The sequence below is a fragment of the Anabrus simplex genome, chromosome 4 (assembly GCF_040414725.1).
Source record: "Anabrus simplex isolate iqAnaSimp1 chromosome 4, ASM4041472v1, whole genome shotgun sequence".
In the NCBI taxonomy this organism is placed as follows: Eukaryota; Metazoa; Arthropoda; class Insecta; order Orthoptera; family Tettigoniidae; genus Anabrus; species Anabrus simplex.
In genome coordinates this window covers 99,460,166-99,487,950 of record NC_090268.1, presented here as the reverse complement: position 1 = coordinate 99,487,950, position 27,785 = coordinate 99,460,166, and the positions used below count along the sequence as shown (strand labels likewise).

Below are 27,785 nucleotides of genomic sequence, written 5' to 3'. Positions count from 1 at the left end.
GCTCGTGCTGTAACTTGATGGTTTATGAGAGTTTTTAGACGAACAAAACCGAGGGATTCTTTTTCCCTAATTTCCATAATTGCCCAATCTCCATCCGACAGTGCATTCGTGCAATGTAATTTGGGCACTAGGTAATTAGGAACATTTAAATACGTGACGAAATTTCTTTTTTTAAAAGCAGTGTATATAGATGTACGGTTTCGTGAACTTTCCGTTTGGTTTGCGACCAGAAGAGCATGTATTCCAATACATTCCTCGTATATTGCACATTCGCTTTTGATATAGATAGGATGAACTCGCGTTATTTTATACAGTATCGAGAAAGCAATTATCAATACTGGTTGAATTGCATTTGATTATTAGGCAGGTCATAAAATGAACTTTCCATGGTTAACCTCGTCGAAATGATGATATTGATAAATGGATGGCAGGGTAAAAGCTGCTATACCAATAATCGGGTTACATGATTACCCAATTATTGATGGAAACTGCCTAAACGGATGAAGGGATGAGCACTCCTGTGCAGTATGATGTAAACCTGTAGTTTATCAGTAACTAGCTTACCCGCCCTGGCTTCGCACGGGTGGCCTTACACGCGACTCTCCATCTCTGACCAACACAAACAAATTTTCTTTGGCAGTAATAAGTGACAGGGCCACATGGAGTGGACCATGAGAAAAACATTCAACGCTCAGGTGTAGACCTGTAACGTTTAGAGTTTGACCCTGCACTTTATTAATGGCCATATTACATTTTTTAAACTTGAAATTGGAGCTTTTCAAACTGAAATAGTAAAATGAAATGCCCAGCAATTACAACGGCTACTTCACTTGTAGTTGGAGCATTGTAGCGTGCTCAGTGTTCGCCTACAGGTAACCTACTGGTGTGTGTGACTGCACTGTAATACGTTACATCTGTAGGCACACTTTCAATGGATATTTTAAACGATTGTTGCCTACATATAGGTTATGCGAGTGCAACAAAGATTGAAAAGGAATCAAAACAAGCGATCGCATCTATCTATATTATTGCTTAGCGCGACCGTTCACTATAAGGGATAAAACTATACAACTTAATTGACATAAAGCGTGACTTTCAGTCTCTGAACTGTCTTCCCTTTCTTCATAACTTTCATTCCTACATAAGAATTAGCACACTTAAAAGGAAACTAAACCAACAACTCTGTCACAAGGTACATTATTGCTCAACGCGACCATTCACTGGAAGATACAAAAAAACTCACGTGGTGTCGATATGATCTAAGCAAGTCTTACACGCAGCGCCAGCGGTCAAATTCTAAACTATACCACTTACACGACTTACTTGACATAAACCGTGACAGGTCAGCTAAATGTACAACATTTATGTATTAATTAATTAATGTTCCTAGATAGGCATTCTCTCTATTGGTGAAAACTTGAATAAAATCCGTTCAGTACTTCCTAAAATTAGCGATTTCAAACAGACAGAGAAAATGGGTTGACTTCACTTTATATTACGTATAGATAAATTGGTACTTCGTATTCACTTTCAGCCGAAATGCAGTTAATATGAAAAAGTGCGATTATGTTGTGAAATTTCGACTAAATATTCTATTTTAAAGTATGATTTCTGAATATTAAGGCTGATAATGAAAATGGTCTCATTTTTAATATGTGGAAAACTCATTTATGATTGAAACCAGTGTTTTTACATAAAAAACGTGTGTGGTCATCCATTCGATAGAACATGATCGACAAGTTCTCGAAAAACTTTCAAAAATAATGTACACAGTATGAAGACGTAAAATGGTGACATTTGATTGAAAACTTTAATATCATTAAATTAAAAATATGCAGTCGATCAAGTTTCCGATGTTATAAACTAGTGAGAACCAAGAATTTTTACCAAATTTATGAGATAATAATAGGCCGCACACAAATTTTAACAGTGAAAGGGCTGACTGATTTATTCAGTAAATTATTCCTTTTAAATACATCCCTTCGTATTCGGATGGATTCAGTTCCGAATCCAATTTTTTCAGCAAAGTGAATTTCCAAAATTCCTCTTTCGTAGATATTCACTGAAATGAATTTCTTAGATATTTTTGAGAAATACTTTATCAATAGTCAATTCCTCAGCATTACGTTAAATTACTGTTACGTTTCAAGTAAAAGAACTCAATAAAACAATGGATACTATAGTGCTGATTGTTCTTTAAGAGGGGTCAAGAATAAGGGAGGCCAAACAAAACTATACATAACAGATCATCATGGATTTGATTACAGTTTTGCGAAATAATTCCAAGAAGGCTAATATGGAGGTTTTACGATTTATAGTGGTGCTTACAAAGAACAGATGTTGTTCTGTATTCAACAAATGCGGTGAAGCAACGATATTTAACATCAAGTAATGTATTTTACCCTACAACAATAGTATATTTTGGATATCAGAGTTTCACTGATACAGCTGGTGATTAAATAATATGTACTGTATATTCGATTGCTCTATTTAATAACACCCACTGATTAAAGCATTGATTTTGAAATTCCCATGGCAAATATTCAGTAGTTCGAGATCAGTGCGCGATTAATCACTTCTTTGAATATATTTTTAGTAAATGATTCTACTGGTTTACGTTCTATGTTTTTATTTCTTAAATTATCTTCCTAATAACGTGATCCTGTCTGTACTAATGAAGTTAAATGTTCCAAGATATGAAATGCTGATCACTTGGAGTCTGACGTGGCGGTGAGGCGTCGTTTCCTGTCACAGGGTGGGAGATGAGGGAAATGGTGATGCGGCCCACAACAACGGCTAGCTGGCTTTTGTACCTCCCACCAAACTCATTTGTTTGTTTGCCTGCCTGGCTTCGATCGGGCAGCTCTGATTTGTTGTATCATAGCTCATGCAAGGTATCAGATAGTAGAAGATGAACAGTATAGGGGGTTAGTCTGTAGAGAAAAACGTTTAAGAGATTTATAACATGCAGTAATATAAAGATATTTACAAAACTAGAATCAGAAGACATTGAAAAGAAAAATATATAGGGACTTTTTATGTCCATTGAAATATTTCTGATCAATGAAACATGTTTGACACCGAGATCGGATACAAAACTCAGATATAATTACACACAGAGATATTTCACTTGAAGAAATATGTAACATGCTAGGCAACTTGAATGAGAAAGATTCTAATCTTTACTCCTAGAAATAAAAAAGAATACTTTTAAGTGTATAAAACTGAAATTAAAGGACAGATAAACTAGTAGATAAATTTTTGAACGAATTTTAACGTCCTCTTTTGCGTTGTATTCACCCTTTGTAATGAGAAGCTGAAGTTTAGTATTAAAATTTCAAGTATACATGAGCTGTAAGAACATATAACTTAATTGGGTTAGTGACAGATATTTTAGGCTGAATTTCACTTGTATACCTGAGATTTTATTCCTTGTTATCAATTTTCAGTGGCTAAATTTTGCGTCTAAAAGTTACATTTGACTCGGTAAGATTAGTAAGTAATTAACTATATCAATTAATCATTTAGCACGATTGTTCCATGCCCCGTTATACCAAATCTAAACTAAGAAATATTATCATCTTTGTAAGCATTTGATAGTTAATATGAAATATGTTGTTTAAAACAAAAATCTAGGGTTTGTCTTGAACTTCCATTTCAAATTCATGGTTAATTTTCTTAAATAGACTTATTGTGGCGAGTTTAGTTTAATTATTGTGACAGAAACACATTCCTTTCTGGTTCCTTGGTTGAATGTTCAGTTCAGCGTGGTGGTGTTCGGTACAGAGGGTACCAGGTTTGATTCCCGGATGAACCGGGAATTTTTGCCGATTCTCTTTAATTCATCTGGTTTGAAAACTCCGTGTATTTCTTAAATACATATCTCTTTTGTTACACATAACGAACCACACTAAGCTATCAAACACCACAGAAACACTCAATAGTGCGACCCATATCGTATCACCGAACCAGAGTGTGTGAAAAGTTGGAAAGAAAGGAAAAAAAACAGAAACTGATTGTTTTGCTCGTCAATTTAAAAAACACGAGCTTTGTTAGAATTTATCGAACCTGGAATATCAGCATAATTGTTCTACGAATTATATGAGCAATATATACATTTATTTCACATATATGTACCAACATTTTATTGCTGTAAATTTCATGTAATTTACTTATAAGACACTATGCAGCTTTGCGTATTTGTTGAAAACTTTACAGTGAGTATTCCTTTTGGAATATTAAAGTGTAAGTAGATATTGCATAAAAGAGAACTCTTCGGTACATAATTAATTTGATTTGCGAATTACTAATACAAATAATCATCAGTGAAAATATAATTTACAGCCACAAATGTTGAGTGTTCTTACCCTTCGCAAGAGAGGACGGTAAAACATTATTTTGCAAACTGCAATGCTTACGCGGAAAAGATCTACTCGGATGGATTGGGTGGGAATTCTACGACAAACAGGGGACGATCATACCGAACCAAGTGTATTCTCTTCCTTGCTCACTCGTTGTTGATGGCCACTGCTTAGGCAGTTTATTTTCAGGGAGGATAGAGAGTGAGATTTTATTGGTTGTTTTTGTTTGGTATTTCACTCTGCAGGATAATGTTTTTCTGGAATGATCTTAACATAGGTATTTTGTTTTCAAATTGGATCATTTTACAGGAAACACATTCAATATCTAAACAATTTTATATAGGTATCTTAGGCTAACTTTAACACTTTGTTTTAACATTAGTCATATGAGGTTGAATATGTTACTGCCCAAATGGGTTTACTGACAATACATAAATCTTCTTCAATGCTAATGCTTAAATTTTTTATAGATTATCCAGTTCGAAATACTTAAAAAGTAAGTGTCATGTTATTTAAACTATTTTAATGCTGTTGGTGAAAAGAATCCTGATGCGAATAAGTCATCATTTTCTCTTTATGCTCATCCGCTTAATTATAATCAATAAATGGATCGTGATATTAATAAGACTGGGATGAAGTTCTGAGCTTTTAGTGTCTGAAGTGAGTATTAGTTACACGTCATACATATGTTCGAATTACTTCTGCACAAAGGAAGGAATTTCCAGACATACGCCATTCTAGAAATCTACTCATTGTCTTCATCTATTTTACATAATGCACATATACCACGCGGCTCGCGAGTGCCGTATTTTCTACTTACAATTGTCCCGCATGCACTAGTGATGCATGGGATGCCTAATCACTTGTTTTCGAAGGAGCGTTACAACGTGCTGTATTGTGGATGTTGTGAAACAAATAGCAGCCATTTTACTGCACGCGTTCCATAACCGGGTGCATTTGTAAACACGCTAAAGGTACAGAAAATAAAATTTAATAACTTATTAATTTATGCACGTGTAGACATTCCACTCTATAAAAGAGTTGTTTGTATGAAACAAAAAAACTAATACTCTTCGGCGAAATACGTGTGTAGAAGGCAGACGTCTGTTTGGAGCTTTGGCTACATTCTCACCAGATTCTCCACAGGTTAAAATGATGGTGTATTCGTCGTTACTGAATACACTAGCCATTGCTGATATGCAAACAGCAAATATAGTACTGCTGTACACTAGTACATATACCAGCCTAGTACTATGCTGTTGCAAAAGAGGTTTGCGAATCCAAGGGGTTGCATTAGACGGGTAGCGCTGAAGAACACGCTGCGAGTGATCGCCCGGTTGTTATCTCTTCATATTCTGACGTAACCTGCCTGCTAGCAGTAGTACCCCTGTGAATATCAGTTAGTAGACATCCCATTCATCATTTGTGCATGCGGAACATAAGTAGAATGTACGGCACTCACGAGCCGCCTGGTATAAACTGATTGTAAATAACTAATAATCGTGAAACACTCAATTGTCTCTTTATATTTCATCCTATGCTTAAGCCATTCTGTCACTGAGTGTACATCAGGATTATTCCTCCACAAAGCTTGTATTTATTGTAGGTATTATTCATAAATTGAGTTATTTAATGAATATATCATCAAACATAGGTATTCAGTATACTTTGAAAAAGAAGAACAGTTTTGGTTTGAACCAATTTGGACATCATATTCAACCTAACAGTTCGACCCTTTTCATCTTAAATTAACAAGATTACGTTTGGAAATGCCATTTAGAAAGGAACATATTAAACAACATACATGTCCAATCCAGCAACTGTAGTTTCAGATTTCATTCTTATTCTTCCTGAAAAGGACCTCTTCTTTCAGTTCTTCTCTAGCTGCTTAGTTATCCAGAATGTTACGTGCGCTGTAGGTAGAAGAGCTTAGGGAGAGCGTTAAAAGTTTGATGGCTCTAAAGTGCTCTTGATTAATGCATTCGGGGGTAAGGATAAAGGGAACACGTGGGGGAGGAAGTGGAGGCGCATCACTTTTGCTTAATCCCCAGTCAGAGTGATGGATTGTAATGAGAGACAATGGACAAAATGACACTACAGTTGCTGTCTTGGAAATCGAGCTGATTTATTGGCTGGCCCTTAAATGCAGTGCATATTACAAATTTAGCAAAACAGCTGGTGGCTCCTCTTTCTCGCATAATACTGGTGTGCGTATAGTTCATTATAAAAAAGGATTAGTTCAAACTAATATATACTGTACATTCCACTTCAAACAAACAACTGAAATTCATGAAGGGAAGCAATCTTTTCACTGGATGAATAAATCTTTCCATCATGAATATATCGAAGGCTTAAAATATAAAACTGAATGTTTAAAATAAATTTAGAAAATGTATAGGTACATTCTACTCCTTTTATGGTAGTCATATAACGAAACAATTTAGGGTGTTTCAAACTTATTAAACGTATTTTAAAAATATTTTTGAATGGCGTTCTCAGACCGTTGTTATCTGAAATTTTGCACCGCAACATTTGGTCTCAAGAGATAGTAATTTATTGTGAAGAAATAAGGGAGAATTCGAGCAGAACTCTGAAGAATAACTGTGTTCTACATGCGTAATAACACTATTGTTAGTAAATTGAAGACTGGAGTGATTTTAAATTAAAGAATGATAAAATATGCCCATAATTGGTAGAAAGAGAAATAACACTATTTCTTACATTAGTTTTAAATATTGTAACAGCTGATCTTTCAACACATCATAAGTATTGGGCCTTTCTTACGAGAAAGATCTCACCAGGTATTATCAAAAACTAATCCAATGGGTGTGAGTTACTGATGAAAATCTTATGATATACTGACGGCGAACGATACTATTCTCCATATTTTATTCTTTTACGATTTACTCAGAATTGTTTCTCTCTTTACAACTCTTGAGACAAGAAAATCTTGTGCGCGTTCTGCCTTCTCTTTCAGAACTTTATTAAAAATATTACCGAGAACGTTGATATCATTCACTTGTCTAATTAAAGGGGAAAGCAGACACTTTCCCAATGAATGCCATTTTAAGATACAAATTTAACATGTTACCGTTATATTATGGAATATATATGTAGTAATTGAGGAATTCTGGTGAAGAAGAGCTTTTAACTTAACGGATAATTTTGAGAAAACTGAGGTGAACGTTTTTATGTGTGAATTTTGTTGTTATTCCAAACACAAAATAACCTTGTTTAACTAATCGGTTATGTAAAACGTAAATGACTCATTTAATTCAAGAGAAGAGCTTCTAATATTTATTTTAAATGCAATCTTTAACTGCAAGCAGTCTGGACCCCTGTTTTTGAACTATTTGTAGACGAAATGGTCAGTATGAAAATTCATCTCGGACATTTTCAGACAGATCTTAGAAGGGAGCTTTCACATCCAGGGCTTTCAATTGATTCAGAGGGATGAAAGTGAAACCATTCATGTTTATCTATATATCCTCAATATCTCGGTTTGAAAAGCTTCGACTCCAAGTCCGAAAGGGTGTAATTACGTAGGAGCATTATGATGTACAGGATATTACCAACCTCTAGGGCTTATATTCTGACACAGCGTTGAATCTTGAATATATTCTTTCCTTCAGGAGAGTTTAGAAAATATAATTGTGGATGATTTTATGTCATAAACAGCTTCAAAAGAACAGAGGTAGGCTTAGTTTCGCACTTTCTTAAATAAAAATAATCAACTGATGAAGGAAAAATGTTTTGCTCTTTAAAGACAAAGTACTGTGTTAACATTTGGTGGACATTCAAAGGAGTTTTTATAATCAAAATGAAAAAAGTTTGGGGAAAATGCGCCTCTAGTAGTATGTGTCGTCATTCTCCGGGGCTCCTCAAGTTATGTAACACAAACTACAAAATTATGTTGGACATTGATGGAAAATATTCTCATTACCCTTGAAGTAATCTCTAAAGCTGAACCGAGTTGAGCGTAACTCGAGTTAAACCAGCATTCTACCAAATTTCATTGCTTATAACAGTGTGGAAATAACTATAGTCTCCGTAAAATGTGACAAATCACTTAAATAATTACCTGCCAGCATCTCAAAGTTAGACCTGTATGATTTTAGGGGTTAGCAGGGTAGCCCATATTAGTCAAAGTCTTAAACGTTTATTCAATAATGACATCATTATTATGACTTCGAAATGAAAAATGCATTGTTATATATCCGGTATAGTTTTATCTGATCAGTCAAAGTTCTTTCAGATGGGGTCTTTGAATTCTTTAAGGTTACTTTACTTTATAATGGCAAATGAAAAGGTAAATTTTATGTGCTTTATCTCGGAAAATGTATACCTACAGAGACATATCAAAATGATAGGAATAGTACAATGTGTGTACAGTTGAGCCACTAGCTGTTTTACCAAGCAACACTCTTCAGATACAAGAAGAAATATTCCAGTAATCATCAGTTACCTCTGGATATAACTTCATATGATTGAGATTAAGTATTACTGAATGGTTGTGCAAGATATTAATATTTAATCGTTGTACTCCAAATACATCTTAAAATATGTCAATAACTCAGATTATTCGAGTCGCATATTCATCTGAAATAAGGTTATTCATGATAATTTGTTAGGTTTTTCTTCTTGCATAGTAATCAGTTCCACATAAAACATCAAAACACACAGTATAATGCAAATAATTGTATGATCCGATAATATGGCCAGAAAGTTCTGAATCCACGTTGTTTGGAACAATGGTTGAAAATTTTATCAAAGTAAGAAAGAAGACATGGAATAAGGACAACAACAGTGATAGCGATCTGAAGAAAACTTACTTATAAGATTTGCGATAGATGATGCTATTAAATGAAATTATGCTTAGAGATTTAGAAACACAGGGAAATAATTGATGACATTAATACTAAATAATCTTGTCAAATATGTGAATATAAGATTAAGCATGGAACTTCACAGCTTACAAAGTATTATGCTGACCAATTAAATTAAACTAAACAAAGCCTGAACTCTAAAATTTCCCAGTGAAATATAACAGTAGGAAAGCTAAGTGATCTGTTTTGATCCCTATCTCCATTGAAATGTCGTATGGCTTTTAGTGCCGGGATATCCCAGGACGGGTTCGGCTCGCCAGGTGCAGGTCTTTCTATTTGACTCCCGTAGGCGACCTGCGCGTCGTGATGAGGATGAAATGATGATGAAGACAGCACATACACCCAGCCCGCGTGCCATTGGAATTAACCAATTAAGGTTAAAATCCCCGGCCCGGCCGGGAATCGAACCCGGGACCCTCTGAACCGAAGGCCAGTACGCTGACCATTCAGCCAACGAGTCTGACCCTATCTCCATTGATCAATAGTTATTCATACCTCACTTTTTGAGAAGAGAAGTTTGCACTTCTATATTCTTGTGAGAATAATGCTCACTATTAAATACTAGTTTCTCAGTTAAAGTGCAGGGCATTTTAAACAGTGTCCTGACAAAATATGCTTACAAAAGTCGGTGTAATTGAACCATAAGAAATCTTCATTCGTATGCATCGTTATGTCATGCTGAAACGGCTTTAGGGAGTTGGATAGCTCTTTTATTTATCCTTCTCACTTGTGAAGAAACGGAGCGCGAACTCGTTTACATGTCATACGATCAACAGTTGGCTTTTTATCTGTAAGCTCTTCCTTTATATCTAATACTCTACCAAAAATTCAGAAACTTCTCTTCGACTGTTATCGTAGAAACACAGTTTCATTTCACTGGGATAGTCATTTTCATCTCTTAGTAAACTACTACGCAGTAATTTTAAACTTTTAATTTAACTTTTAGGTTAGTAATATAAACTTTGTGAATAAATGGCGGGTACTGATATAGGAAATAAAATTCCATACCAGGGACGTGCTCGCGGTGAAATATTTCCCATTGCAAAAAATTGCATGGTGTGTAAATGATGTTCTGAGCCAAATATCGGACCATATTCAAATGAGGAGAGAGATAGGACTCTCCTCATATACATTACCTGTTGTACATAAGGATGTCGGGTCGCCAGATCTTGTTCGGCGTTATCCTGAGGTCCTTCACTCCTCCGAACTCCGTTTCGTTCCATCGCAGATTGTAGTCGTTCCATTCCTGCATGGACACAAGAAGGAGGGCCCACTGCAACCAAGCTGACCGCTGTTCCCTTTACTTTAACATGTCTTCCTCATTCTGGAGTCGCTTCAGTGCTAATGATCGTACGTCCCTCTTAATACCAAAATACTAAACTTGAGAACTACATGACGAATATTAAAAATGATTCATGATCTCCCTAACTAGGCGTATCATAAAACTGATCAAAGAAATGGAGATTCAACAAAAATAATTATATAAACCATATTCCTAACCTTGTGTTTACAAATGAAAAATCTAAAATGTGTCCGTTTTCTTGTGTTAAAAGAAAATAGGATAAGAATGCAGGGTTCATTAATAAGAAATGTCATCGCAGCCGATATGAGTTCTTTATCGAGGAGACAAACTTTATATAACCTGAGATATGCCAGGAAATTACTTAATTAGTGACTAGAACTGATGTTCGTCCAGTGGTTTCCGGGCGACTGGAATAACAGCTACGTACCGGCGTTTGTCGCAAGATGATAAGTGCGTATTATCAACATTATGCTAAAATGATAGTGCAATCTGTGAATTATAATTAACGTGACAGAAAAAAATACTACTATTAAAAATATATATCATCCCACACGTTGAAAGTTAATATTTAACTTAAATAAGTTTCATGGATTTTAGGATTGTTTTACCTGACAATTTTTAAATTCTTGTTTATTCTACAAGACATGTAAGTAACTTTCGTAGATAATTGTGAATTTTTAAAATTATTTCGTACTTTGTTCAATGAGAACACGACATGATCGATTCATTGCTATGGTCTTCGAACTCGCGATCTGCCAGCTTACTAGAATAAATTTAGGAGCATATATTTAGGAATTATAAATGGATATTTTCTCATTTTCTCATTTCACGGCATAATACAGTAAAATTGATAAAAGAGGTTTTTATGAAGTGGTGAATATAAAATTATCATCCTCGCGTACACTGCGGAAAGAAGCCGAGCTAGTGTAAAATATGTTGAAGTACGCTCTCAGGACAGAGGCGAAGAATACAACATACAATTGTACGCTTCGACAAAGAGGATACCGTGATGGTCATCTTCTGTGCACTCGGTAGAATAGCAAGACGAATGTCAAACAGACAGACGTTTGCATGCAATAGTGATATAACTCATCACGTAACACATAGTGGAAGGAGGATATGCACCTGCAATGTATGTCAGGAGAATTTCAACGGAGGATAAGGTCAAGAAATTACAAGAAACGTCTACAACATTCGGAGAAGAAGCTATGCAAGAACGAAGAGTGCAAGTTTACGCTTAACCCTCCCTGGGATAAAAATGTACACATGTCATTAATGCAACAGTGCGTTTTCGCGAATTGTTGTTCCAGAAAAACACAATTGCATTCACTCGGGGGTGAGACTACACAAGTGTACAATATGCGGTAATACATTATCATGAAAAAACTACAGATTAACCAATATAATAATGCTCTTCAGGACCTGCTCACCTGATGAGCTAAACTGAGCACTGCCCCTGCATTGCAGGAGGCCATAGCCCTTAGGGGATTCATACGGCTAATTTATTTATTTATTTATTTATTTATTTAATTTTCTCATCAGTACCACTGAACGCTATTATGATTTTACTGATAACGACTGAAGGTAAGGAAGCGCAATATTTACAAGTACACTACGTCACAGGATGAGACCTTGAGAAGAACAACAGTGCACTGCTGGCTGTCTACCAACCAGCGACCCTGCCAGGGAATGATTAAGGCTGAACAGAACATCCTTGAATGTGCTTATTGCTAATGTAATTAGACTAATACATACAGCAGAAACAGAAAGTGTCCGAATATAAATAAAAGTTTAATGAAAAGTAATGCATTGAGGATTGTTTTACGGATAAGGAAAAGTGTAAGGTTTCAGCAGATAATTTGTCTCTTAAGATTTCATAACTCCATGACATCGTCTGTGGTTTCCCACAAGTGTCGCGGTTTTAACATCTGTCGATGCACGTGGGATTTTTGAAAAGATTGGACTTACCAGATTGGGCAGCATTCTAACGTAAAACTGGAGATCTCGTGTCTATGATTAGCTAAGAAACGACTGAATATTTTCATTAGATAACTATTTTGTTGCATGGTACGTTGCATTCAATTAACTGTTGAAGTTGTTACATAAGATCCCTGACGTATAAACACTTCTCCCTTAGCATGTGTTATTGAACTTACAGAACACGTACGGAGAACGGTCAGAAAACGCGCGAGATAAATGAGCATATTTTAAAAAGGCATTGCCAGTACAACATACATTATTGTGGATGTGATTAGCAGGCGAGGTTTTAACGAGATAGTAAAGAAGGTTTACAGATATCTTCATACAGTTATGGGTTTTTTTTAAGGTAAGGTAAGGGTGTATTCTTCCCAAAGGCAGGTCCGAACCTCCGCAGAGGTGTGCCTGAGCCGGAGTTTACGTACGGTGGAGTGGCCAGTTCCTTTCCGCTCCACCATTCCGTCCAGCGCGTGGCAACCCATCCAAATTTTGACCATGCTCAATGTTGCTTAACTTCGGAGATCTCACGGGATCCGGTGTTTCATCACGGCTATGGCCTTTGGCAGGTTTTTAGGGGTTGTAGTAAAGTTGTAAAGGAGAGGGTGTGTAAGTCTCAGGTAAGACTCCAATTATTACAGTACCAGTGTATAGAATCCACGCCAGAATTACTTTATACGAGAACTGGAAATAAATCTAAAGGAAAGCAGCACGATTTGTTCTGGGTGATATCCGAAACAAATATTAGTATTACGAAAATGTGGCAAGCTTGGAAGGCTTGGGAGGAAGGAGACGAGCTGCTCGACTGAGTGGTATGTTCAGAGTTGTCAGTGGAGAGATGGCGTGGAATGGCATTAGTAGACGGATACGCTTCGGTGGAGCTTTTGAAGCTAGGAATGATCATAATATGAAGATTTGGAATTCAAGAAGACAGACTGAGGAAAATATTTATAGGAAGAGGAATGAAGGACTGGAAAATGCATACAGGAAACATACGATAAATTTCAAAGGCTAGGTAAAGAACTGATAGGGAATCTGCCACCTAGGCGGCAGCCATAATGCAAATCAGTGATTATTGATTGATTGATTGATTGATTGATTGATTGATTGATTGATTGATTGATTGATTGATTGATTGATTGATTGGCATATCCTCGGGGGTCCTAGGAGTTGGAAGGGAAATCTCTCCGGACTCCCAAAGCAGAGGGCAACTGAGGTGAAGAGGTCCTCTTTCTGATCTTCAGAAAGCGAGGTTGTAGTTCTCTACATGTTGAGTATGTCAAGGAAGACAACACATGCTCATCGCATAATGTGAGAGGATCTTCCTCTCAATTCTATTTTGTTTGTGAGGAACCGATTTCATCCTACCTGTTTTTCCATTCAGCTCGTTGACATCAGACAAGTTAGACAAACTCTTCACCTGCCGAAAACTTTGGATATCATATTAACCAATGGCGATACTACTGCTAATTTTGTCATTCACTTCATGAGTAAGAACAGACTCATGATGATGATTATGGTTATGATGATGATAGCAATGTCGTGTGGCCTTCGGAGATACCCATTATCGAGTTCTAAACTTATTGTAGAAGTTTATTCAGAAAATAGTCGTTCCCCTTTGGTGTATTAATTTATTTCTTGGCAATACCATATTATTCTGTATTTTATTTGTCATTCATCCAAATTCCTTCCTTAAACCTTGATTTCATATTTATGTATAGGATTGTATTCTATTTTACTTGTTAACTGAGATAATATCGTTAAATTGCCCATTAAAACTACAATAATTATCACCAGTGAAAAGTCAATTCCAACAAAGGAGAAATGAAAGCAGCTTAGCGGTCCAAATGAAACTGATCTCATGTTTAGAAACTGAGACGCTAAGCCCAGTCCCTGACCAGATGACTTGTGGGTGAATAGAATACAATGCAGCGTTGAAGTATAATTTTAAAAAGTTTATCATAATTTATTTTCTGCAAAAATTATATACAGTAATATGAGACCAATTATCTGTTGGTACCATGTATGTTACTCATTCCTTAAATGTTCCTCAGGGTGAAAAATTTTCGTTGATATTTAGTAGTTTACGAAAATATTTTTGAATGTTAAAAGTATTTCTTACAAGGAAACATCGGCAATGGGTTAGTCGCCGATCGCGATGAAACTTGGAAAACACATTGAGGTACACGTAAAAATGATGTCGGCATCAATTTTGGGTGCCAACATTCATTAGAGCGTTAACTACGGGGCCTAAAAGTTGCGACATTTCAAATTCCGCGCGAACAGCGATGAATACCTGCTGGCCAATGCTAAGCTGGCACACTGCGTACTTGGAGACACGCCTCTGCACCTCCTCCCCTACTCGCTCCAATTGGTTCGCAACCGCAGCCGGCAAGTGCAGGGGGCAATTTTTTGTATATGATAAAATTACATTCATATTTCCGTAAATTTGCATAATATAAGAATTTTAGGATACCTTTTTTATTGATATATTTTAAACAGTACGTGAAAAAGCATTCCAGTTTTTTCACTTAATTCCACACAGTAATATTAGCATTGTTCAAGTACTTTTATATCTGGTGAAAATTGTTGAAACATAATGAAATGAATTCAAATTTCCTTAAATTTACATTAAATCTCGAACATCGATATATATATATAAATCTAATTACATGAAATCTGTACATGTTTTTGAAATCAGAACTTAGTTTTACCAAAACCGGGACATATTGCAGGCTAGTGTAATACCGACATCGTACCGTATGCGGAAAAGCAAAAGACACTGACAAGTTATTTCAGTGCGTTGGTACAGTATGTGTTCAAAATGTGCATCGGGTGTGTGCCATGCATTGTTGATAATGTTTATGAAGATTATTGACCATGTTGATGATAAATGTTGCTGTAAGAACACAAAAACTGACGTTCTTCTCGCGTAATTAGGGTATATTATTTTGTAAGTAAATCATCCGGTTTTGAAAACTGATTCCTTCAACATCTGGGATCGTGATATCCGAAGAGGAGGAAGGGTACCGGGAATTAAGTTCCACGAGAAATTAGGTGACCTCTAAATTGTAGTTGCAGAAGGGTGACTCCCGCGCGGTATGGGCTGCAATTTCGCCTTGCTGCATCCACTGTCGTTGGAGGGGTAAGATTATGCCGCGACAAAAACGGCGTAAATCCCGCACGAATGGGGTAATATTGAGGTCTCTGTAGACTATCTGCTCCACTGCTTCTGTATTCTATGCAGCATCTTGTAGGAAATCAGGGCCCAATACATGTACTTTTACCTCCAAGGGCTATGAATGTACTTGCTAAAGATATTTGTTCTCAGCTACGTCGAACCATCTTGGCGTCCTGGGAATCGAAGTGGCTAACTATCCGTATTCCCAACAAGCGGAGAGCAATATTAAGAAGTCAACTACCGTGTTGCGGTCCTCTTTCCGGCCTTCACGGAGAGAGGCCGTAGTATTGGTAGGCTGAGGATGTCACGGACGACCTACGCTCTCTTCTACTGAAGAGGGAAGACCCCCCCCCAAGTGTGTTCTTATGGTGCCGAAATCACTGTGGCCTACATCTTCACAGAGTACGCCGATCTCTCGGCCTGTAGGAGACACTCAAACGCATACTAGCCGATGATGCGACTACTGGTGATATGGTCATCCGTTTTATGTGTGACAATGGATTAATCAAGGGTATGTAAATTTCATGTCTTCTTTTACTCAGGGAACTAACGTTCCGTTTTGATTCGATAGAATAATTTTTGTTATTTTGTAATTCATTCCATAATTTCTTCGTTGAATACATAATTTTGTTTTATTTTAAATTACTTTTCCACGTTATTTTCTCAGAGAGGATGATTAACCTAGTTGTACTTCCTCTTAAAACAACAATAATTACCACCACCACCTGACACCTGTTGCGGAAGCCTTCCATGATTCTCCTTTATGGTGACGGATTTTGGGCGCCCTGCCGTCCCCTTTCATTCCCATAAGATTGATCCCGTATGGGGGAACTTCTCAATGACACCCAATATTATTATCTGATTTTGTTCTTCGTTGATAAATCGCTCCTCGTGCTGTTCTTTAACGTGAAGCAAACTTGGCCCATTCTGACGCCCCATTCCGGATGACCGACAACAAATAATGTTTCTCGATAAACAACGTTTCCTCTGTTGTTAGAATCATAATTGCAGAAATCAACACAACACTGAATTCAAAATGGCAAACTACTATACAGAATGTATCAGATCTATATCGACAAAAAAGTTTATCAGGAATGCTGTTCGTGTTATGTTAGAAAGATGGTGCAATCGGATTGGCGGACACAATTTTTCTTTTCAAGAAAATGAGATTTCTTTCTTATTTCTAGTGCGCGATTCAAACTGACTTTACTATGAGAGAAGAACCTCTTCCATATTGTTTATTTCCGGCTTTCTCTTACCCAAAGGCCCATCTGTATACGTATCCTTTCTTCTGTCATGATATTTCTCACATAACTTTATTTTTTCTTGATTTTTTCTGTCCCTTAACTTGTATTTAAGTGAATTTTCCTGTGTTTATGTCGTTGTTTATGTAAATAAAATATAGGATTGTGCAGATTTTATTGTGTATATGTGTGTCTTTTCTTAAATGTTTGTATACTTTTGATTTTATATTAATAACTATCGTAACGAATCTTTGCAATTCGGTGCTATGCTGCTACTGATAATAAATAAATAAATAAATAAATAAATAAATAAATAAATAAATAAATAAATAAATTTTATCTTCCGAAAAATCTGAAAATAACTCTGTTCCACAAAAAAAATCTTCCATATAAAAGTATGTACTATCTTGATAGTTTTAAATGACGTAATAATTATTGAAACTTATTTTTAATTCATAAAATACGAGTGATTTAAAAGTTCCCTTAATAACGTGAAAAATGTATTTCATTTTGATAGTTTACACAATGTTTTAATCGAAAAATTCTGTTTAATATTGTCGACTTCGAAATGACTTACCATAATGTATTACAGTCCTTCAGCACTATGTGGTAAAGGAATGATGGGAACTCGCCTGGTTGGTATGCGCATGCAATCTTTAACTTTAAGAAGCGATCAACTATCTCGACTCCTTCATAGTTGTGCGCTAAGTTCGACATTCTGCACGAGTCTATTTCTCATGACTAGTGTTACTGTTTGGTAGAAATGCAACGGAACGGGAAATTTTTATCATAATCTCCTTTCAAAGAAAATGTAATTACCATGAAAACTTCATCGACATTTATAATGTGATTTCTGTATGAAATTAACTTACATAGTGACTATCCCATATTCATGAAAAACTTCTTGAGTTCGTGCCTGGATATTAAAAAGTGATCAAATTGAACGAGCCAAGTGCCATATCTACTCATTATCATTGTAATGGTGCCTAATCAGTAAACCCTATTTACGATTTAATGATCTAAGTCTGTCATCGTTTGGCATTTGTAAGGAATACATGAAATGGTATCCGAAATACTTCATTATATTGAAATATATTTCTAAAATATATAAATATTTTATATTCTAAAAATTATTAGAGTGAGAGTTAAAATGAAAATGTAATTAATTTTGTAGATGTGCAGTATTATTTAACTACCGTCGTAAACATCTACGTTATCTCACTAGCATCCATGACACTGAGCAACTCCAGAAGACTTGGTTGAATCATATTTCCTTCCGAGAGAACATAAAATTGGCGTTCCAAATATTTATCGCACTGGAAGAAGCAGTTTGATCCAGCACCAGAAGTATACTCTTCTCGGATAAAACTGTTTACATTCTTGTACATCAGTCATGTGAGGTATTTGAAAGGTTATAACTGGATAGCATAGGAGTTTTATTCAGTATCAACTGGTTATGAAATTACGTTCTTTTTTAATGAAGTTGATTTTTAATCATGCTGTGAACTAGATTATAGTATATAGTACACATTATCTGTCATAAACTAAATATTTATTTCAGTTGAGCTGTACTGGTATATTTCTACACTGGTGTCAACTTGAGATATTGTCTTAAAGTACATATCGATTTAGTCGACCGTCAATTTCTGTATTAGGAGATACATTATCCGTTACATGGAATTAAGTGAAGTAGTTTAAATTAATTAATTCCCTACGCGCCTTCGGATTAAACGTGTACAGTGGGTTATTCTTGTAAAATAAATATCAACAATATAACCATAGTTATTCGTTGGAGAAGAAAAGGTGGAGAAGAAATAAAACCGAGGATATCGTCACACTGATCGCTTAGAAATGCAAGGTCATCTATCTGAATCAAAGTGGCCTTAGCAAGCCAAAGCCCCTATGGACTGTATGTGATATAGAATAATGTTAGTAACTATTCTCAGTGAAGATGTCTGTGGATTGTTGGGCCTTACATGTTTCTTGGTAAATATTACAAAAGTAATTTCGAAGCCCTTTGATTAATGTAGAGAGAAACATGGGATCTCTATTCATTTAAGTAGGTAGTTGTTTATTTGTCAGTTTTATGAGGCTATGCATTTTTTTCTAAATACCATACATGACTAACATGATCAATGAATGACAATATATCCACGTAGAAGAGCGTTACTCCTGGTGAACAAGTCAAGATCTTCAACCCATACATGACAATCATTTATAAACGACCCTTTGACATTGTACACTGAATATACTAAGATGCAATAATTAATGAAACTAGTGTGGCATTATATTTAAAACAGTATAAGCAATGTAACTACGAAGTATACTCTAGAAGGCCAGCAACTACAATCCATTTATTATTACATAATCGTATAATTGAATGGTCAGCTTCAAAATAAATTCAAGGAAATATATAAATTGTACAACCTTTTAATGATTGGTATATTTCTTGAAAGTAGAAAGTAATATTTATGCTAATTATGAATATTATATTCAAAGAAACGGGCTAACTCGTTCAAACACACTTCATTCCTGTGCCAAATACTAAAAGACTTCAACATTCGTCTCATTTATTTCTGTCATTTCAAAGCACTTATTTTGAGATGTAACAGAACTACGACAGGAATACTTTGATGTCGATTTTGTATATACTCCATCAATTCGAAGCCTGGTCAGTACATCATCGGTACTAGAATAATATGCATAAAACAAATGAAGTGCAGCACTTTATTGTGAATAAATAGTTGAACATATCTAATAATATAAGTCAAACTTGTTCCACATAATGTAGATTTATGGAAACATTGTTTAAAGAAGTAATTTACTATATTTGATGACTAATAGTGTTACTAAAATATACACTATAATATTTATAGTAGAATTATTCATAATTACGTAGCTATTATTATCGCTGTGCTAATTGTATATATATTTGGAGCAGGATGGTGTCATATAGGAAAATACATTAACCATCAAACAAGAGTTTACGGCAAACGCAAGCGAGGCGCACATAGCGAGCTGACGGAAAGGATGGGTTGTGTTGTCCCACTGAGGAACAAGAAGCTACCTGGCGGGCGACAACAGCTTCTTTGACCCATCCTCTGTCCTGTGAAGCTTGTTCGTTAGTAGTGCTCTGTACTTTTGCTGTACAGGTGATTGACTTAACACGCTCAGTGATTGTGACTACACAGTGCACAGTAACAATTATCAATCATGAGCAACGAACGTTAATTGTTGAAAGATACATTTAACTTTAAAAATCGAATGATAGGTGTGTTCCGAAGTATTGAAAACTATTTTGGGGAAGTTGTGCAAATTGATCCGTCTTCAATAGAACAAAGCATTATAAAAATAGGCTCTTAGTTGACGAAAATCTTGAAGACATGCTGGCCAGACTTCAGGTTAGCCTTCATGTCTTGCTCATCTCAGTTTTGAAAGGGCTTACAATTCTGAAATTTGGCCGGATTGAGTGGCTCAGACGGTTGAAGCGCTGGCCTTCTGACCCCAGCTTAGCAGGTTCGAGCGTGGCTCAGTCCGGTGGTATTTGAAGGTGCTCACGTACGTCAGCCTCGTGTCGGTAGATTTACTGGCGGGCAAAAGAACTCCTGCGGGACTAAATTCTGGTACCTCGGCGTCTTCGAAAACCTTAAAAGGAGTTAGTGGGTCGTAAAGCAAATAGCATTATTACTATTATTATTATTATTATTATTATTATTATTATTATTATTATTATTATTATTATTATTATTAAAATTCTGAAACTGGGCGAGTTGGCCGTTCGATTAGGAGCGCGCAGCTGTGAGTTCGCATCCGGGAGGTAGTGGGTTCGAACCTCACTGTCGGCAGCCCTGTTTTTCCGTGGTTTCCCATTTTCACACCAGGCAAATGCTTGGGCTGTACCTTAAGGCCACGGTCGCTTCCTTCCCATTCCTAGGCCTTTCCTGTCCCATCGTCGCCATAAGACCTATCTGTGTCGGTGCGACGTAAAGCAACTAGGAAAAAATCTGAAATTTTTCCCCATAAGCATTCCGTATGCCTTTGCTGGTAAGATGCACTGCTTACAGTGCACTATGTCCTCTGGTGTGGCTAGAATAAATTTCATTGACCTGTTTCAGTCTCATCCTTGGCTTTGACAATATGAAAATGACCGATGTATGAGTGATGCTAGTAATCCCATTCCTTATGCAGCCAGTCCCTGCTATGAATGGTGTGAAAATTTCGCTCATAGGTTCGGTTGGTGCATGCATTTCAGTGGGCTTGGCAGACTGTTATGTAATAGCAACTTCTGGCTCCGTGAGGAAAGCAACGGGAAACTACCTCACTCCTCATTTCCCTATTATGCCTCTGTAATGACACCTAGGCTATCTGTGACAGCTGTTGGTGGAGCTTTAGAGGTTCAAACCAGCCTTCGGGCTGAATACCCAACATTCATACCCAAGCTTTCCGTAGCGCTGAAGTTAAATGTTGCAAATCCTGTCGTTCGTGTTAACTTCTGCCGGTGAGTGCTACAATCCATGCATGGCGGAGATTATTTCCTTCAATTCTGATTTTGTCTGGCGAAGCTTGATTTCACCTCAGTATACACATTAATTGTTTCAGAATACTCGACACTGGGACACTGAATATCACTACACAACACACGAGGTTCCGTTCCGTGACAGGAAAATTGGTGTTTAGTGTGCAGTTAATGGACGAAAAATAATTGTATGGAGATTTTAAAAATGAAACACGAACCTCCGAACGATACTTGAACATTATTTTACATCCCTTCTTTAACATGTTGACTGAGTTATAGGAAGTCTACACCTAAGTTCAGTAAGAAGGTGCTACGGCTCACAATTAGCATACTTTGTATTTGTGGGGAAATTTGAAACAGAGTGTTTATCGGAACAATCCTCGTACAGTTGACGCCTGGAAACAAAATTAGGAGAGTGATAAGTGAAATTACGGAAGACGAATTACGACGCGTGTCACAGAAGTTACTTCCAAGATGCCACATCTGCATGAAGGAAAATGGCAATAAATCTCAGCAACTGCTGTGACATGAAAAGAAAAGGAAAATCATTGCCTAGTGTTTTTAAATGATAATGAGTCTGTTTCCTAATTCCTTCGTGGTAAATAGAACGGCGACCGTCTCCAGCTGGAGTTCTGGGAAAATGCAGCCTGTCCTTTCCGCCAGCTCGCTATGTGCGCATCGCTTGAGTTTGCCCATAAAACGTGGGCGGTCACAGCGTGGGCTTCGGCTTAGAGGTGGCCACGGCTGGTCCATGGTCCGACAACTCTGCACTCCGACCGACCAACCGAGCAGAGGCTCTACCGTGGCTCTACGCCTCCGTATCCGGGTCTCTACTGTCAGCAGTCCTGAAAATGGTTTTCCATTCTCCTAAACTAAGGCGAATGCCGGGTCAGTTCCTAGCACAGGCCACGGCGGCCGACCCCCTGGCCTTCTCCGAGCATCTACTTCACCGTAAGAAATCTCCTGGCCTGAGAGATGGTGTCATCGTGTAAGAGCCCCCCCCCCTCCTCCCATCACCAATCAGGGACGGAATGAAAAAAATAGTATTAGTTGCCTTAAACTCTTGTTCACCGAGAGTAGCTTCGACTAACACTAGCCATGATTCTACCATGACTTTACAACTCTGCATTCGGGAGGTGGTGGGCCGGTCCCACCGTCGGTTCTCTTGAGAACGATTTCCTGTAGTTTTCCGTCCTCTTCACTGAGACGAGTACTGGTACAGTTCACTTTATAGGTCACGACCGCTCCTCTCTCACCTTCTTCGCACCTCAAATCACCGCACCGCATCTCCTGACCTGATGCAGGGCCTGCCCTACCCCATCAGGGTAAGGAATGAAAACACTTAGTCGTAACTCTTGTTTATTGGCCACTGTATGTTCGTATAAGAACATTCCTGCACAAAATATGTCAGTAAGGGGGCTAAACTGATGCTGGGAAGTGTGATTATTATTAACTGGACATTCCCAAAATTGTTGTTAATTTGGTTATATTTCTTCACCATCTTATTATTATTATTTTGATATCAGATATAAAATGTCACTATATGTTTTTAACTTGGACCCAGCTACATTATGTTTTTCTTATGTTTACACCCTCGCCTACCGAATTGCCACTAAAACGTTCAGGCTAATTATCAATGTAACTGCATAAACAGCAATTATTACTGTTTCTTTTATTTCAACCTGTCACGAATATATTAGATGAAGAAATTATTAGAGTTTAATGCCAAGAAATTCAGCTGAATATCTAACTGAGATACGTTGATAGGAAGCTTCACGATATAATGATGTTGCTGTTAATTCACGTCTGCTTGATTTAGTAGCAAGTTACATTCTCCGAAAACTCCTTTGCGTATTTTAATGATATTAATAGAGAATATTATGAAATTACCTTCAATATAATTAATAACAAGACATGTGTTTACACCATCAGAATATTGAAGCTTCAATGTTATAAAAATCGGATGTCTTTTTATTGCATTTTGCAAATATACATTTTCATTGTATACTAGTATGCCTTTAAGATTTTTGTCTGAAAGCTCTTGCGTCTTCAAAACAAGAGGAAACTAATTAAATGTTTCATATTAATCCGAAATAGTGTTGCTATCCTGTTTGTAAGAACAAACAGTGACATGAACGGATCTTTCTGGTTCAAATACTACACGTAACACACTATATTAACGAAGTTATCGCTTCAGAATTTCGAGATTTCTCTCCTAGCTGAATTTGGTGGCATTTAAAACAGGTTAAAATGTGACTCGTACAAGATCTATTGTAGTACTATATTGAAACACCCTGACATCTATTGAGATTGGTAACTATTAGGACAAATATTGGACAGAACAGTGGTAGTTATGTTATAAATTCATTACAAAGTTAAAAAATGACTTTGAGACACACTTTATTCTGTCTTTCTAATCCCGCCATATGTATGTAACTTCTTATGAATATAAGCGTAGAGTAATTGAACAACTACCGTTCTGGCTACCCTCTTCTTTATGCAATATTACAATGTGTAAACCAGTGACAGTGATGTGTATACACTTTTTACCTATATTTATTCCGCCAATAATTTAGTGTTTCATTTTATGAAACTGACCATTTTAAGGACATCTATCTCAACAAATCATTACACAAGTTACGAACAATAATAAGTAATAAAAGATGACTTCCATGCGTAGAGATAGAAGAAGAGGTTCTACAAGAGTATTATATATGAGAAGGAGAAGAATATTAATTCAACCTTGTGGTTTCAGAAAGTCATGCAGGAGGTGGATGATGTTCAATTTTTAAAATGCATGTTAACAGATTAGACATTTAAGATTTGGTATTTAATGGAAGATTTTATTTACATAATGTTTAAAAAGAATATTTTATAACAAAATGTGTAATTACAAACCATAGTAGCCTATTCATGAAGCGGAATGTTCATCAAATTTCGTGATTAAGCTGAACTTACCCTGCGAGGAGAAGCTTCTAAAATATCCAATGTGTAATTGAATACACCTTTTGAGGGTGATTTTTATCTTGGCGCTTTAAAAGCTGGTTGAAGTCATTGTTGCTTTTGAAAATGTACTAAATTAATTGAAGAGTTTATAAGAAAATACTGAACCATTATTTTATGTTATGTAATGAAATAAGAAGTATAAGAATATAAGTTAATTACTGTACTTACTTTTGATTCTGAATGTTGTCAGTCAGTATCATTGTTATATTTTAGTTCTTTGATCATTGATCAACCTAAAATATTATTCAGCATAAACGTTTTTGATTTATCCAAAATATCCATTCATTAATTGAACTGAAATACCTATTTTATAATTCATTAACTATAGTATTAACAAAGTTACTGATACTTTTGAAGTAATTAACTGTAGTATTAACAAAGTTACTCATACTATATTTTAAATTTTATTGACAAAAATTTGTATTTCAGTTCAACAGTTTGATGTAAATTTTGGTGGTGTTAGACTGAAAATTATTAGTGTACATCTAGCGTTCCGTTAGATGGTTTTATATTCCGCAGTTTGTGAGTTTTTCAAAACTTGTGGAAGTTATTATAGCGTTTCCTCATTAATATTAATTTGTATGCTTGTATGAGTTATGTTTAATGTATATTGTGGAGTTCTTTGAAACCACATTCGTTAGTGCTATCCATTAAAATTCCAAAGGATATTATATTAATTTAATTTACAGAGCTGAATTACAATCTCAAATATTTGAATATACTAGATGTGTAAAATATAGGACACCGTGTTTTTTAGATTAAAATTATAGAGATTATAAATTGCGAAGTATGTCTGTCAATGTGATCTATTACCTTGTAGGATAGCTTCTGCCGTTACTATATGGGGAGAAATATACGTAGGTAAGTAAGGACGATATAATTTACGCCATCGTTTGTTGCGTGAATTTAATTTATTTGAAACTATTTTGAATTTCTGACGACTGAAGAGTAATAAAAGGAAAATTTCTTTAAATATTACGACTATACCAATAGATAATTACTGTAATATACACATTTAACATACACATTTAATTCTTTATAATTATTCTCATGCGTATCTACAGTTGTACCTCATTTACTAATTTAAATTGCCATTGTTTGTATCAGTTAAATACAATATATAATTTAATAATGGAAAAGATAGTATGATGAAGTGAATATTCAGTGTTTGATTTTTCATATTAAGGTGGTGAGGAATTCGTTGTGTCTAGGCTAGTAAATGTAAACGGAAAACATCCAACACTGTGGTATTTATTGAGTTGTTTTGAATTTATGTAGTTATATAAGTTGAGGAAAGTTATAGAGTTGAGTTTTAGAAAATGGCACACACACGGCAGTAGATGAATAACAACAAAATTATCATGTGAACATTTTGACGTATGCCTTATAATTCATTTCATAGATGATAAGCATGAGATCAAACTTACCATGGCAATGCAATATCATGCAAGGTTGAAATACCTACATTCTACAACGACCCCTATCCACTACTCATCTATAAAATATTAGAGATAAACTAACTTCAAATTATTCCAATCATATTGTATTATATAGAAACAATTAAATAGGATTATCTGAAGAACTCATGCAAGTAAATAACTACGATTTATTATCATTTTATCTTAATGTAGAATACGTAAAAAATTGTGTAGTAAGTACTGTTAGTCAACGAAGTAATTCAATATAATATATATCTATATGGACTAAAATACTTATATTGTAATCTATCATAAAGCAGTTACAAGCATATAATACATACTTTCAGATACTGGACAGAGTTGATATCATCACCAACTTTCTTCCATTTTTTTTTCTTCCCCAAATGTCAGAAGAAGAATTCTAGCAAATGCCTCCGCAAAAAGATGTATTCAATCACTCATTGTGACTTACGTGCTCCCTTGAACATCGGTTTTCACTACTTCTTCTCACAAGAATAAAGACGAATATATTTCGTCACCTGTTTATGTAATCTCAGTCCAAATATACTTTGTCGTGTCCTGAGAATAATTAAATATATATAACTTAGACGAATTCTAACTAAAGTATTTGAAAATGTTCCAGAACTAAGGATTTAGAGGATGAAATCTCTAATCCATGGATTAAATATTGCATGGAATGATTAGGAGGTATTCATAACTGATGTACTACTTGAACTTTATCTAGAACCCATTTCGTTTCTTATAAATATTTCCTCAGTAGCTACGTCTACATTATATATGAATCTATTTATAACCCTGGCTGTTCGTATTGCAGTTACATATAGCTAGTTAATTTTACTTAAGATGACATATTTTCGTTCTAATTTTACCAGTTTGGTTGTATTAATTAGCAGCCGGGATTCCATAGAATGACATAATTTGATAAACTAGAGTTCATTATTACGATTCTTACAACGGAAAGGCTGAGTATAATACAGTTACAGAGTATGGTAAATTGCTATTAACACATAGACAAGTACTAAAATAGTGATCTTAGACTGATAGCTCACACCTTCTGTAAGAGATATTGCACCAAAGTGACATTTCAGGTGAATTTTGGCAGTTATTATCAAAAAAAGAGCAATGTTTGTTTGTATCTATCTATCTATCTATCTATCTATCTATCTGTTACGTAGATGATCAGCCGTTCGAGTTATGTTTCATTGAAAGTCATCTGTCCTGTTAACGATGTATTGGCTTCGTAGCATAAATCTGCTTAACGTAATATGTGACCAAATATACGAATATTTTCGTAAAGAGAGTTATTTCACTTTCGATACTCTAATAAGTCATAATAACCAAAAACAATCATTTGTAAATTATCACATTATTGTAGACTTTCATGACTGTTATCAGTGGTGTTAAATATTTTCAAGCATTAAGTTAACCGTGTTGTATTTCTGATTATATCAAGGTTTCTACTATCATTTTTGCAACTTTTATGAATAGTATTAGTTAATTGTTACAACGTCCTCTCTGGTAATTGTTGGAGAGACGGTGGACTATCTCTAAGCCACCCAGAATGGAATACACAGGAGTTTTTCCATTTCAAATAACGGAATAAAATTTAAAAGTAGGATCTTTCACATTTAAATAAATAGAAACAAGAAAGAAATACATTCATCCGTTCTCCGTTAGTTTAGGATCAATAATTGGTAAGTCTAATTGCTAGGGTGTGTCAGGAGAGAGAGAGAGAGAGAGAGAGAGAGAGAGAGAGAGAGAGAGAGATGATCAGAACATTACGAATTATCTTTAAATAGTCCCTCTCCGTAGCTAAAGGTTAGCGCTATTAGCTGTCGTCTTCGGTGGCCCGGGTTCGATTCCCGGTACTGACAG

General features: G+C 35.8%; 1 protein-coding gene across 1 annotated transcript in view; it reads right to left on the bottom strand.

Moving 5' to 3' along the window:
• LOC136872184 (neuronal acetylcholine receptor subunit alpha-7) overlaps nucleotides 1-27,785 on the bottom strand; it is a 511,170-nt gene that overhangs the window by 352,398 nt on the left and 130,987 nt on the right. The window contains exon 7 of the mRNA XM_068227358.1: nucleotides 10,384-10,493. Within this exon, the coding sequence (XP_068083459.1) occupies nucleotides 10,384-10,493 (110 nt within the window). The remainder of the gene's footprint in view (nucleotides 1-10,383; nucleotides 10,494-27,785) is intronic.